This window comes from Micropterus dolomieu, linkage group LG10 (genome assembly GCF_021292245.1).
Source record: "Micropterus dolomieu isolate WLL.071019.BEF.003 ecotype Adirondacks linkage group LG10, ASM2129224v1, whole genome shotgun sequence".
NCBI classification, from domain to species: Eukaryota; Metazoa; Chordata; class Actinopteri; order Centrarchiformes; family Centrarchidae; genus Micropterus; species Micropterus dolomieu.
The window spans coordinates 21,762,451-21,778,046 of NC_060159.1; the positions used below are offsets into that span (position 1 = coordinate 21,762,451).

At 40.8% G+C, this 15,596-nt stretch overlaps 1 protein-coding gene and 1 long non-coding RNA gene across 8 annotated transcripts in view; one reads left to right on the forward strand and one right to left on the reverse strand.

The window, feature by feature from the left end:
• tfap2b (transcription factor AP-2 beta) overlaps positions 1-12,018 on the forward strand; it is a 12,607-nt gene extending 589 nt beyond the window's left edge. The window contains exons 1-8 of one of the 7 annotated variants that reach the window (XM_046061423.1): positions 110-157; positions 2,317-2,778; positions 4,317-4,371; positions 4,835-4,869; positions 5,449-5,651; positions 6,036-6,154; positions 7,175-7,316; positions 11,727-12,018. In XM_046061423.1, the coding sequence (XP_045917379.1) occupies positions 110-157; positions 2,317-2,778; positions 4,317-4,371; positions 4,835-4,869; positions 5,449-5,651; positions 6,036-6,154; positions 7,175-7,316; positions 11,727-12,018 (1,356 nt within the window). Of the gene's footprint in view, positions 1-109; positions 158-1,990; positions 2,018-2,316; positions 2,783-4,316; positions 4,373-4,834; positions 4,870-5,420; positions 5,652-6,035; positions 6,155-7,174; positions 7,317-11,726 lie in introns of those variants that run through there. The other 6 variants (XM_046061427.1, XM_046061424.1, XM_046061421.1 and 3 more) reach the window with 6 other exon arrangements.
• LOC123978256 overlaps positions 11,837-15,596 on the reverse strand; it is a 42,409-nt gene continuing 38,649 nt past the window's right edge. The window contains exons 2-3 of the long non-coding RNA XR_006826902.1: positions 14,639-14,693; positions 11,837-12,137 (exon numbers count right to left, since the gene is read on the reverse strand). This is a non-coding gene — a long non-coding RNA (uncharacterized LOC123978256). The remainder of the gene's footprint in view (positions 12,138-14,638; positions 14,694-15,596) is intronic.

Consider the following 15,596-nt stretch of genomic DNA (forward strand, 5'->3'; position numbering starts at 1 on the left):
GAGAGAGAGAGAGAGAGAGAGAGAGAGAGAGAGAGAGAGAGAGAGAGAGAGATGAGACATTCCTTCCTCACTTGGCTGCATTCGGTTTACCGACACCGGAGAAGCGACCATGCTGTGGAAACTAGTTGAGAATGTCAAGTATGAAGATATTTATGAGGTAACGTTGCCTTCCATCTGTTTGTGTCGTGAGAAAATAGACTTATTAGACATGCTTTTAGGGAATAATGAAGTGTTGGACGTTGTTAAGATAAGCGGGGAGTTTTACAGGAGGCTTCAGGGCCTGTTACTTTGTGATGTGGTGACTGAATATGAATTGGAGGACATTTCAAGAAGGGACACTTTGAGACAAATGTATGTCTGAACCAAAGTGTTTAATGTTATGTTTGTGGCTGTGGTGCAGAGTCCATTCACTTTTTGGACTATATGGGGTAAAACAGAAAAACATATTTGGCATTGGATAAAGATAATTTGTATTACAAATTCTTGGATTTGTTTTTTTTAATATGGGCTATATTTTTAATTTGGCACTGCATGTTCTTCTTTAAAAAGTAATAATTACATAGAACTTTTTGAATAATTTTTGCTCTGAAAATATCTCTAAAAATCTATTTAGAAATAGACCAGTAGTGCTGCAAAAATATATTTAAAAAAATAATCGTTTTAGATTTTAAATGACAGCAGGAGCAAAATAACTGCAGATGAGGGCAATGATGTCAGAAGTAGCATATGTAAATCATTTGGCTCTGATCCCAGAACAATATTTTTTTCTTTAAAAAAACGAGCGAGGGGAAGGGAAGGAGTACCGCAGCGCGTGGTTGGCAAAATGCTGCTCCGGCTCGCGCTGAATGGGCTCGAGCACAAAGCAGTTGAAGAAAGGGCAGCTCGCGAGGCCCCTCGGCTCAGCCCGGTGGGAAACCCTTGTCTCGTGCCGCACATGGCTTTTCTCCCACGGCGCGAGGGAGGGGAGGCTATAATGTTGTTAAACAAGTCATCCAAGAGGGCACAGAGGGACCGGTATAGTCCACAATATAAAGTTTAATCGCTTCTTTTGACTCGTGACACCATTCACATAAGCCCCGCGTGCGCCCTGTAGTCTCTCGGCCGTGTTTTCAGTCTGTTAATAAAAAGCAGCTGCAACACAACATGAGCCACCTTTTATTATTCAGGAGTGTTATGATAGCAGAATGAAGTTTAGGTAAGATGTCTCTGGAATAACTGGAGAAAAATCTTAAGATGTTCACCAGGTATTGTCTGTGCGTAACAGAAACTATGTTTTACTTTAGTGGAAGCCCATTTTACATCGTCTTCCATTGACACGGAGCTGGGGGTATCTGGCAGGGAAATAACACTTGACCCTGGTGCTATTATGGTGGATCCAAGCAATCCCTGTTTATACTGTTATCCACAAACCTGGCTTATATGGGTTTTTATAACGTCAAAGTCTGTTTATTCAGAAATGGTTTATGCAAAGTGTCTCCAAAGGTAAGAAAGTGTGCTTTTCCACATGAGAATAGGCATCCATCCTCAGATTCTACTTAAAAAAAGGCCTCAAAGTGCGCATTTTTGTGATGGGGAATTCCTCACTGGTCTGGTCACCGTGATCGCTTTCTCCTGCAAGAGAGAGTCCATTTTTATCTCCTGCTGTTCGCGCGTCGTTTCGGCTCTCCACGGAATTTAAACGTCACTCACGGTTGCGCGAGCGGCTTCACGCTCCGTGTGTCGCCAGTCCCCTGCCTCGCGCACATTAATATTCCTGTAAGTCTCAGTCATGAATAACAATTACACCTTATACCGGGGGTAGAGGCGGGCGCTCGGTGCTCACACTCAGAGCGGCGGCAGCTCCGGGCGGAGGAAGGTTCTGCATGGAGCTGTAGACCAGGCCGTGCCTGCAGATACAAACGAGTTGTTTTTACCTATCGGTTATCGCGGACCAACATTAGCCTGCTGTTTTACCGTGAACCTGCTCGTGACACCAACAGAGGTTTTACAGATGTTAATACATTCCTACTCCACTGCGGTGAGTTGATATTTGTATTTCAGAATTCATTTGAGAAAATAGTTCAACCGTAGATACTGCTAAGAGGGGTCCGTTGTTAGACATTTTAAATTAGACTAATATTTTTTCCTCCAGGCTCTTATGTGCTTTATTCCCAGCAGATTCGATGGCAGATAGGCTACTTTGGCTGCATCACCAGGGGCAATACACTAATAAATGCACCCTGATCCTAGGCCTCCATATGGTTTCATTTCGTTAAAATGTGGTTCCAATTCTGCAAGGAGTTGATTTTTTCTGTTCTTCTCTGCACCCTCTTCAAGGACCGGCATGACGGTGTCTCGAGCCACAGCTCGCGCCTGTCCCAGCTGGGTTCGGTATCGCATGCGGGACCATACTCCAGCGCGCCACCGCTGTCTCATGCGCCCTCGTCGGATTTCCAGCCTCCGTACTTTCCGCCGCCGTACCAGCCGCTCGCTCATTACCAGAACCAGGACCCGTACTCCCACGTCAGCGACCCGTACTCCCTGAACTCCCTGCACCAGAGCCAGCAGGGTGCATGGGGGGCGCGGCAGCGGCAGGACGTCGCAGGAGACCGGATGGACAGCTCCTCTCTGCTGGCGCAGCCTAGGGCCTCGCTGCCACAACTGTCCGGGCTGGACCCACGGCGGGACTACGGTGGCGTGCGACGGCCCGACGTGCTGCTGCACTCCGCTCACCCGGGACTGGAGCCCGGTATGGGCGACGGACTGCTGCACGGGCTGCATGGTATGGAGGATGTTCAGGTGAGTCAAAGATTTTCAGCTGAGAGTACCGGGGTTAAAGTGCATGTAACATATTTCCAGTTCCAATTATGGTTATTTGTTTTCTTTCTCTTTTTTTTTTTTTTTTTTGTAGTTTTTTTTTTTTTTTGGAAAGTTATTTTAAGGATATTGGGATCATTAGCATATCAGACAGAGAAAGGTAGAACTTCAGACTGCATGCTAGTCAGGATAGGAAATATGCCACGGTGGTTTTATTACAATTTACTGTATAGCTTAGCCTATTATCTCAATCCCAGGTACAAAATGTAGGCCTGTGTATTAATAATCATCAATTTAATCATTGACATTTTCAGAAAAGGCAATTTTATGTTTGACCAAAAAACAAACTATTAAGGCTACTCCAGGTATATAAACCATGACAAAACTATTGGTCAGCCTTTTTTCTACTTTGAAATACAAAATTAAAATGGCAGTAATGAAATAAAATTAAAATGAATAAATAAATCAAGAGGAAGAAACGGATTGGTAGTTGTTGACAGTTGCCCTCTTCATTGTTGTCTCCGCGTGTTTCCAGTGCCGTTAGAGTTAAGGTCAGTGAACTCAGAGCAGCTCCCTCAGGGCTGGACCCTCACAGCAGCTGTAGCCTAAACGCAAATGGCCCCCAGCTAAACAAACTGTCTTCATAGACCTGAGACATCTTTTGATGTCTTTGATGAGAAGATGCTGATATGTGGAATAACTGGACTTCACAAATTGCTGCATGGAGCTCAAATGTTGCTCATGTGAATTCAAATGCAGCTGCCTGTATTATCATTAATACAAATTTTAAGCAGGGAAGTCTGAAGACGAAATATTTTATTAACATAGAAGTAGAAAAATTGCCCTGCTTGTTTATATATTAAGTGTAATTATTATTATTATTCCATGTCAATTGAAATCATATAATTTGAAAGCTGTTTTTTGTGAGCATTGTTGCTGCTAAGGTGCAAAATATACAAAGCAAGCTACCAAAAAAGTGAAATAGACTTAATAGACAGCTGTGTAGGATTTCATCTTCCCCTCGTTTCCCCTCAGGGCACAACCATCACGAATTGTTTGCCATTTAACCTCCACATAGATTCTCATTTCTAGCTTTCCGTATTTGTGTGATGCATTATTAACCCCATTTAAATCTGTTTTAACAAATTCTTTGTTATTTTCTTATTTTTTTTTTTTTATATACGTGTGTGCAGCAATGATGCCAGCATCGGGTCTATTCAACGAGGGATTTATCTCGCAGGATGATGAATGAGATTGATGAATGGGGCTTAAAATATAAAAGGCCACGTCATAATGAGTAAAAGAGGAAATGGATTATAAACCAGATTTGTTTGCTCTGTGGATACAAACAACTTAAAGACGCCTGTTTTTCCAGCTTTTCCAGACCTCAGATGAATCCCGCAGGATTTTTTGTGTTAATTGAAATCCAGTGAAAAACTAAAAAATAAGTTTCACGTGCTTGTTAAGTGGGTTATTATGAAGCAGTCTATAATGATTTGTATTTATCTTGGTTCTAACAGACCATTGAAGACACCAACGGAACGAACATCCTGGATCAATCAGTAATTAAGAAAGGTAGATACACACACACACACACACACACACACACATACATACCTGTCTGTGTGCTCTGCCTAATGTTGTCTGCCAATGTAACAATATGATAGAAATGAGAGAAAGAATGAATAAAAATCACATATAGGCCTATAGCAAACATTTTAAGAATAAATTATTTTGAAACTAATATATATGAAGTTTAAATTAAATGGGGAAATAGAGTTGCCTCCTTAGCTTGCTCCCTGGATCGTTAAATTATTTATTCTCTTAGTGATGATGATTTATGGTATGTAGAACTACAGTCTCGTTCATAAAAAAAGAACAATCTGAGCCTAAACTGGATCAGCGGCTGCATATCTTCATATTTTAGGCAGTTAAAGGTCGAACCCTGCGCCATGCTGGCAGATTTCCTTGTTTTTTGGGGGTGTCCAGGATGAGGAGTTCGGAGCCGGGTTAACGATCCCGGTATATTGACTGGCAGGCAGTGTGTCGCTGACAGGCTGCCGCTCTGATGATGTGCGGTGATTTAGTTACGGGATGTTGAGTGACTGAGCTCCCCGCGGGGCATTTAAGCCGCTGATGTAATAAATGGCACCGCTCACGGAGATCTCGTGAGCTCGTTTAGAGCTAATCTGCGGTATTATCCCCAGTGGAGCCATCAAAACCCCCTCACACTGGCCCCTACGCATGCATGCACGAGGCTTGCTGGCTGCTTCTTTTTACGCCATTAGCGCGAGCATTAACACTGATGAAGGAGCATCCAATGATGCTGGTGGGAGTTAAACCGGCCGTGGAGAAAAGAATGGGGGTGGTTAATGCGATTTGAGAGCGCGAGCCAATCAACAATCGATAATATTGTAATGAGAATGTCGCGCGACATTAAATAACAGTAAATGCCCGGCACGTGGGCGCTTCATTAGGCCAGGGCCGCCCTCTGAGCGCGCGTGGCCTCATATACTGAACACACTTTGACAGAAAGAAGAGATTTTGATTTAAAACTCGTGTGAGTTCCTTGCAGCATACTTGAACACCTTATGTAAGAGAACCACTCACGCCGCCTCTAACCTTCCTCTTTCAGTTCCCATGCCACACAAGAACATGGGCTCTCTGATGCTCGGCAAGGACGGGCTGATCGGTGGAGTGACCGTAAACATAAACGAGGTGTTCTGCTCGGTACCGGGCCGCCTGTCGCTGCTCAGCTCCACCTCCAAGTACAAAGTGACCGTAGGGGAGGTGCAGAGGAGATTGTCCCCGCCCGAGTGCCTCAACGCCTCCTTGTTGGGGGGCGTGTTGAGAAGGTACGACTGCAGCCTCAGAGCATGTTGACGCAGACGCTGGTGTTACGGAGGAATAACTGTGGATGTATGAAAGCTTTTGGCTCGTTAAATATTCAGGGACATCTAGCTATTAATTAAACCCTGAGCTGCATGAAAATTACTCTGTTTCTGTTCCATTTACCACCCAGATTCTACTTAACATTAACAAAATCTCTGGAGACAAACTGGAGAATAGGCTACTGTTTAATAAAGTTTCCAAACTCTGAAGCGAATGGTCACTTATTAATATCATGCTCTGAGAGAGGAGTTATTAATATTATAAAAATATTTCTGAATATATGTGCCCTGGGTAGACTTCTTTAAGATTCAATTGTAAATGCATTAGTACCCCTTTGTTTTCTACAGAGCAAAGTCCAAAAACGGTGGCAAATGTCTGAGAGAAAAGCTGGAGAAGATTGGACTCAATTTACCTGCTGGAAGACGCAAAGCTGCCAATGTCACATTACTAACATCTCTAGTAGAAGGTGATTTATTTACTGTTTGTTAACTCCATAAACACTCATGCTACATTGCAGAATTATACTCTTTACCCTTGACAAAGCATCAATGTGTAGCCTAAATTGTGGCAACAGACTTTAGAAACCAAACATTTTGTGTCCAAACTGTTGCAATCAAATAGGCACCAGTTTCAACATTACCAAAAATGACACATGGCCGAAATTGTAGGACTGCAAAGGTCATGACCTTACAGGCTTAACATATGACAAACCACCCTGGATTCATAAAATGACTCAAGAAACACACAAGAATGTAATGTCAGGAAAATAAATATTGATTGAGTGGAGATTACTAAAGTAGATTAAAAAATGATTTAATTGATTAAAGGCTGTAGTGTGGGCCTACCCCTTTGTACACCTACATTTTGACTTCTTAGAAATTAGTCATCTGCTTATTTCAATTAAGGCATCATTGTCCTGCAAATAGATAATATATAGTCTTATTTTTTTTTTACATGTTTAAACATTTTTTTTCAAACCATTTGCTAATCTACTCAGAAATTAGCTTCTTAAAACAAGTAACTTTGAGATGTTTTAAAGATTTTTTTTTACTGCCTGTTTGGCAGTTCCTTACACTACATTTATACATCTAAATGTGAATGCTGTGGTCGCTCTTGCCTGCTAATAGCATATTAGAATAGCTCAGTTTTAATAATAATGAAAACCAGGTAACAGAAAGTCACCAGTGAGAATTTTACCACTTTCTACTGTTTTTGCGTCAGCTGAGAAGCCGACATTTAGTTCCTAAAAGGATAGCGTCTGCTTTTTAAACAAAAATCTGTATATCAGACAACCAAGAAATGTGTGATCACAGCACATTACCTGATGATTAATAAAAACAGGGAAAAAAACACGAGTGAGTGTACACAGAACTAAACTCCAAATAAATAAAATCACTGGGTCAAATATTTACATTCTCTGTAGCTTATTGTTTATGCATGTTTTGTACCGCACCTATACCTCTACCTTCCCTCCCCTTCCCCCCAGGTGAAGCAGTCCACTTGGCCCGGGATTTCGGTTACATCTGCGAGACGGAGTTTCCCACCAAAGCCGTGAGCGAGTACCTCAACCGGCAGCACGCGGACCCCAACGAGCTTCACACGCGGAAAAACATGCTGCTGGCGACAAAGTGAGTTTGATGGACCGTTTGATTAGATTCTGTTCCCTCATAGTCTTTATAGGGTGTTTTCTGTCGTAAAATATACTATAATATAAAACATGTCTCAGTGTGGCATATAGGGAGATATTGGTGGTAATGAGATTAAGCTATACCCGATGACTAGCTGCTGTTGAATCATTTAAATTAGAGAGTTAGGTATTTAGACACATTCAGCCTGAGCAAAGCATCATGAAAAATAAGGAGTACAAAGGTCAGGGCCAGGATGCACATATAATACCTTCTGTCTGTCAATGCAGAGGCATGTCTAAGCAAAGTGCTTGGAAAAGAAAAACAAACTGAGAAGGAGAAAGGGATTTTTTTTCCCAGTAAATATCACAATTAACAACAGCATCACAAATAAAGCTGAGTCAATATCAAGATATTTCCTGTTCACACTGCCCTAATACAGTAGATGCTCTATTATTTAAAATCTCCCAAAGATCCTGTCATACATTTATGGCTCAGAATCTATGACAAGGTTTATATGGGGGCCATTTGGAAAGGTTTGTGTTGATGATTTGAGTTACATAATTGTAACACATACAGGGTGAAAAATATGCAAGTAGGTACATTTCTGGTGAATGAAATTGTGAAATTAAACTCATTTTCCTGGGGCCTCAACGGCCCCTCTTTAAGACCCCCTGAGGGAAAACCTCTCCTATCCTCTGTGCTTTACTCTATATCACACAGTCCATTTTACCATAGTGAACACTGACATTTTAAAAAGGAGAGTGAGATGAAATGCATCAAACTCAAAATAGATCTAACCTGTAATGAAAGGGCAAATTGCTGATTGAAAAATTGTCTCACTGAACAATTAGGGCAGTTAAATTTAATTCAACTATTTAATAAATGAGCAGAAATCTGCATGAACATCAAGAATCTTATGACTAAACAGAAGTATCAAGGCAATCACTTTCACCTTTTGATTGTAATATAAATACATTTCTTTTAAATATCAGGACAAGATGGGAGGTGCATGCTATACTATTATATCGCTTTGTATGCAGCTGCACAACTTAGCATCCTTATGAGCGGTTCATTTCACAGAGTAACCTTTAGCTCAAGTATGGATGAGCCTTATATGACGCTGGACAGTTAAATGTGGCTTATACAGCTCACAGACATTATAAAAGATGAGATCTGATGTTGCTACTGTATGTTTGACCTCTGCTTCTGGTCTTAGAAGCAATCTATTTTACTGGTGCTCCTCGTAAAGTTACTTATATTAATCCATTTTTATGGCTGTTAAACTGTTGAATTGAATCCCGGATCTTCTGATTACCTTTTGCAACTGAGCAACATAGATTTCTTTAAAGAAACTAGGGTGGCAGAGGTGATGTGGATTTATAAATGTGGATCAAATCACAGAATTACTGGTGATTTTAGCTTATTTTTACAATAAACAAAAAAGCTTTCCGCCAAGTAAGTAAGTTCATTTATTCCCCTGAATGTGTGTTTTGTAGATTAAAAAGGTTATAGCAGAGGTGCAAACCATCTAACAAAGATCCCTTCAGGAAGCTTGTATTTTTAGCTTGCATAAATAGTGCTGTCTGCTGGCCTGCACCGCATAAACCATCTGCCTGTGTATGTGTGTGTGTGTGTGTGTGCATCCCAATGTACTCAGTATGTATGGTGTGTTCGGTAGTGGATGTTTGATGCTCAGATTCAAACCTGTTCCAATACTGTGTCGGTACTGCCTGTTAGAAATTCATTATTTAGCAGTGAAGTGTTTCAAGTCGTCACAAAACAACAGCGAGAGCCTTGAGAGTAGCCCGGGGTGGCGGCTTCTCCTCTCTACTCCCCTAACCCCAGCTGGGCTCGGCCTGCACAGCCTGTCACTCATTTGCTGGAGCTCTGCCCCTAGGCCGCTTACATGGGGTGTGTGTGTGTGTGTGTGTGTGTGTGTGTGTGTGTGTGTGTGTGTGTGTGTATGGGGTTGGGCAAGTACGAATCAGAGAGGGAGAAAGAGAGGGGTCTCTTGAATATAAAATATGGGGCTGAAATCAGAGGATGATTTGCTGAATTTTAACAGAACAAGATAAGGATGAGATTTTTTTTTATTGGTGCATTTTTCGCATTAAATCTATGGTGAAGAATGAAGATCATTTGATGACCTCGTCTCAAATTACACATGTTAACAGTTAAAGATTTTCTCTGAACGTGGAGGCCTCAAACCATACAACTTTCTTGCTCTGGCATTAGTTTCACTTCATTTTCCCAGACATCAAGGGCTTGTGTTTTGGTACAATGTTGAAATATGTGCTATTGGTGATAGCCTTGTATTTCTGGGTCCATGGGCATTGTTGTGTTATTGTGGTTCTCTCATTCTTGAAGATCATTTGTCAAACATAAATGGTATGGCATCATATTGAGGAGGCGTTTAAGGTTGAGGGGGTGTACAACGGAGACTGCTTGTCAAACAGAAAAATGTTTTCTTATCAAGAGCATAAACAACATTTTGTTAGTGTCAGGCCTGAAGAATCAAAGAAAGGGCTTTGTTTTAGATTTTTAAGTAACAGTCACTAAAAAAAAACAACTAGATATGAACTTCTTCACAGACAGTAGGCTCAGTTCAATCAGAAGACTTTTCTTTATGGAATTAAATAGTCAGTACTTTAAATTGGAAAACTCTTACTCTCTTGGTGCAGCACGTTTGTCCAGGTAAAGGTATTCTGTAGCAGCTGATTGCATCAAGTTGATGCTTTTCTTTGGTTGTCTTTCTGAAATGATTCTGGGAAACACAAGAAATCACAAAATGAAACAGAGGTAAACAGAGGAAGGCTGAAAGAAAATGTGCTGCACTCTATTGCAAAATAAGCCTTGGGAAACACTGAACATCACATAAAGGTGTTAAAAAGGAAAAGTAAGAACATTTTCCTTAGGGACAGATTATGTCATACAGTTAATACAAGGAAGTTAATTTTTTTTTTGCATCAAAACAATTTTTATGCAGTTGCAAATTCTCCTCTTCTGTTATGGCTTTTATAACATGTCAAGCAGTGCAGATTCAATGAGTGCAGGACAAAAAGGTAAAACATCCCTTTTAAACATCCTTAATTTAGCACACAACATCTAGAGATCCATAGTGGTTAGTTTTAGGAATGGTCCCAGCAGAGGGTAGGCAGGAGATTTTAAAGAATTTTACCCCAGTTTCACATCTTTAATCTTGTCAGGATTAGCACAGCACTGATGCACCAAGCTTTTGCTTTAGTCTCTGAATAGGTGGCTAGGGTCAAGCTGTCTTCAGGAGCTGCTGAAATGTCTGCCAGAATTTCATCAGTCTGGGTTTCAGTGATGGTCCTAATTCTGTTTTATGCTCATTCCCACCTTAACAAGAATACCGTTCTGGGTGAATCCCTGCTTTCGCTGTTCAATCCGCTAAACTACTGCAACCGTAATTTTACATGTGCACTTTATTCAGAAAGCAGTGCACCAGGGAGATAACACTACATCATTTCTTATCCTAAAGGTAAAGGTACTTTATTTGTCACATTCTCTGCATTTAACCCATCCCTGAAGGAAGCAGCACCCGGGGACCAACTCCAGATTGAATGCAGTGTCTGGTCAATGGCACTGACTGGAGAACCTAACATGTTGCACTGTAACATTACTGACACGACAATTTTTTTTAATCTGCTCTGTTTAGTTAATTAATTAATCAGTCCACAGGACGTGAAATTCCAAAAATAAGATACACTGCAGCCCAAAGTTACTGTGCTTCTTTTTCCTCAGTGCAGTTACAGCACCATATAACTGTGAGCTTGCAACATACCTTTCCCTGCTCTGTAAGATTTTTTCATTAATAAGTTGTATTCAGTTTCATGTAGCATTACAGAAACATCTGCAACTAATGCTGAAAGAAAAAACTGACTGTCATCCCTTGACACTGTTTCACCACAGAGGCATCTCAGTAAGATGTTGGTAGTGGTTTTCAGCTCATCAGCTATCCACTGTTTTCATTCTATACACTGTTTAGCAGTCAGAGTCAGTATTGATAGATATTTTAGTATTAATTTGATATTGGCCACTCATTCTGCAACTTGATCACTTACATATTGACTGCAGACAACTTAATGAAATGTTTTGATCATATTACACACAAGTATGCATGATTGCGTTGCATTAGCAGGTACAGCAGCGGTGGCAGTTATTGAATAATTGTTTTTGAGCGTTTTCATATCCTGTAGTCAAAATTCTGTGACAGCCCTTACACTAATAACATTTAGACGGAAACAACGAATAAGACATTTGTCATGTTTGTAAAACATTCAAATTACAGATACTGAGACGAAACGTCCACTATCAGCAGTCTTATTACTATTTTGGGAAAAGTTGAGAGTTCCCTCCTGACATCTTGTTGTATCTTTTCCCCTGCAGACAGCTGTGTAAGGAGTTCACAGACCTGCTGGCCCAGGACAGGACTCCCCTGGGCAACTCCAGACCCAGCCCCATCCTGGAGCCCGGCATCCAGAGCTGCCTCTCCCACTTCTCCTTCATCACGCACGGCTTCGGCTCGCCCGCCATCTGCGCCGCGCTCACCACCCTCCAGAACTACCTCACCGAGGCTCTCAAAGGACTCGACAAGATGTTTCTCAACAATCCTTCCAACAACCGGCACGGGGACGGCGGCAACAAGGCCGGGGACAAAGAGGAGAAGCAGCGGAAATGAAGCTGGGGAAGGAGGGGAGCAATGACAGGAGAGCCCAACGGGAGGCAGACACACAGACGGAGGCGTCACACCGTTACTTCTAGCTTTACACCACTGCCACTGACCTGCCACACACAGGGCTGAGGAAGAGGAGAAGGAAGAAGAGGCTTGGTAGAGAGAAAAAGGCAGAGCAAGACACCTGTGGGCCAGTGTCAGAGAGCACAGAGGGATTTTTCATCTGTGTTATGTTCTTTTCATCCCCCTGAGGACATGGTGGTTACTGTGTTACATCCATTTTGCTCCCCCTGCCTGCATCCTGCGAGACTGAGATGCCATGAGCAGCCAACAAACAACATTGTGTGTGTGTGTGTGTGTTGGCTTGTGCGCCTGTGTATGTGCTTGTGTTTGTCCTCACACAGAAAAAACATTGTGGTTATGAGAATTGGGTGATGAGCATTCTTTCTGTGAAACAGGATTGTCCGATTACTTCACACAAGTACGAGGGGGGCGGGTGTTAATTTATGTGTGTAAATATTTATTTATATTAATTTAAATGGATGGTTGTGTAAATAGGTGCACCAGCTATTTTGGAGTAAGCCTATTTATCTGTGATTCGACCTTTGTGAGCTGGCGGGGGTGGGGGGCAGGACTCATCCAGTGTTTTTCTGTTCTTATAGAGCTGTTGTCATGGTGCTGATGATGGGTAGACATGCTTCTAATTGTCCAGTGATTTAATTTCTATCACATTGATAATAAACCATGTGTTTTATTATGCAAGGTGTGCAGCCTGCGCATTTTCTCCAGGGAAATCCTGAACCCCAACTCTAAGTGGGACAAGGGTCCCACTTAGAGTTGGGGATCGGAGTCACTTTCAGTTTAATACATTCGAAATGTACATGCACATATTATTCATTAGAAATAGTTTACATTTGGGGGATTTAAAATAAAATTTAACTTTCTGGATGAAAGTGGATTGACCCCAACCAAATAATCCTGTTATTCACGTGGTATTCAATTTGATGGGTCAAATTCACAGGTCATTCGGATTTAAGTGATATTTGAGTTAATGTTTTAACAACTGCTGTCTGTTCATCACAACATAAATGTCTCACTGGTTCAGGAACCCATGTAAAACACCCCATTAAGATCTAATTAATCGGCCAACAACATCGAAGAAAACCATTAAATTTAATTTTACTTTAAATGAACTGAGACTAATTGTTCATTGCAGAAGACAGTGAATTTCTGATCATTGTGAAGACATGGAACAATAACAAACCAGAATCAAGAATTAGTATTTCAGATATTTATTTTAAAGAGCAACTCAGCTCACACTCACACTGATTAGCCAGACAATACATTGACAGAACTAAATCAGAGTCATTGATATTTTCTGATGTTATAGCTTGTTTACCTTAATGTTGAACAGCCCTTAGGCTATATGTGGCATTGGTGGAAATTAACTACATTTACTCATATAGCCTACTTAAGTACAATTTTGAGTCACTTGTACATTACTTCCATTTTATGCAAGTTTGTAATTCTATTCCACTACATTTTGGAAGCCAATATTGCTCTTTTTACTCCACTATAATTATTTAACACTACTTTGCAGATTCTGCCTATTAATAGAGACTATGAAAAAACACAAACTAAATCATGATGAAGGCTGTTATCAGCGTTTTAGTTATATACTTAACCACACATGTAGTTTATATGCTAAAAACAATTGCTAAATGGTCCTTGGAGATTAAAGATATACTGGACATGGTTAAATAGCCTTTGATATGTATAGTCCAAGATTAAAATAATATAATAATACTTGAATAGCTTTGTAAGGTTTAAAATATAGTAGTCTAGAGTCTATATATTGCAAAGCCTCTGAAATGAACACACACACCATGATGGATACGGTCTTATTCCAGGGAGATAATTGGTTGTATTTTCCGGCCAGTGAGGCCCTCGTTTCAGAGAGGCTTCTCTCTCGCGCGCGCGCGCAGGGGGAATAGTATAGTGCCTCGCGGGCCTGCTTCTGCGGTGGGGATCTACCGCCGGTGTGCTAATGACGATAGAGCGCGAGACACAGAGAAAAGTAGAGAGAGAGACAGAGAAAGAAAGCTAATTGGGACAAGAAATGGAGAGAAAGAAAATAGGGAGCTTGAGAGGAAGAGAGAGAAAGTGTCCCGCGGGCTCAGTGTGACCCGTGGAGTGGAACGCCGCGTGACGCAGGTGCGGAGTTCAGCACCCGCATGTCCGCGAGCGATCACCGCTCAACAAAGACAGGAAGTTGCTGAGCATCAGTGGCTACAGCAACGACAGGTTGGCTGGAACAATAAACAAGACAGCCAAAGAAAACGAAACAGCAAACAGGAAGAGAAACAACACGTTTTAAATAAATTCACTCTAAACATTAAAAGGCACTCAATCAAAAACAGCTGAAGGAAATGTGTAGCCTAGATTTATCTATTTTGGGATAATCAAACTGACTGGAATATGAATTCCTTGAAAACATGAATTGATAAAAATGAGAAAAGTATTGCAGTAGAGTAATATCTATACTGTCCTGCACTGTGCTGTTATAATGCATTCATGTTGTTTAGGAATTAAAAACAAAATGTTTAAACAAAATTGATAAACTCACCAGATAAATTGAACAAACTTTTGCAGCAAGGCTGGGGCACTGATTCACCTTGTAACTATGAAGAGAAAGTATGGGTGTTATTTGTTGAGGAAAAAAAATATTATAAACTATATTTAAATATTAAATGCAAAACGAAAATGCAATTCATTTGTGGCAAAAAAATCTCATCAGAATGTGTGAAGATTTATTTCTCTCCTCAAAATAAGAATTAGTAACATCAGTGGTTGGGTGCAAGACTTCTGAGCATTGCCAGCAGAGTTGGTTTTGTCATCCTCTGTTCTGAGCCTCAGGGCTCCTGAAAATGCTTCAGTCAAGGCTCTAAGGTCATGCAAATATCATAAACGATGGCAATCTTGTTGTGATAGATTAAATAAATGAGATATTTTGATTTTTTAAAGACCAAAAATATTGTAGTGTTTTGGAATTCACAGAAAAATACTCTATTCCTTTTTTTTTTTGGTTTTGTTACAGCTGACATTAACTGTAGCACATTCCACTATGAGATTTTATAAACCCAAACAGATGACAATAGTGTGCCAGCCAGCAGTGAAACGTAGCATCACTGTAACTGCTGCATGGCCTCATCTTAAGTAGTGTGGTTTATAAACCTTTCTAAATATTATGTATAATATGACTTTGATCCATTTTTAAAAAACTTAATATTAAAGACACTGCAAACATCACCAAATGTTTCATAATGACAGATAATGTCATGTTCCTGGTTAACGTGTACTTCCCACTAGAAGTAACTGGCAGTAACTGTGGGGTATAGTTTAAAAAGGACCATAATTGTGTTACAAACCTTGGCCAGAGGAATTCAGCATTGAACTGATTTAGTGTCCCCCCTCAAAGAATATACAACAACATGAAACAACAAGCTTAGAGCTTGTATTGGATACTGATTCCAGAAATCGATCCAAGAAGAAGTTTCAATTGTCATCTAATACCAAAGAAACAC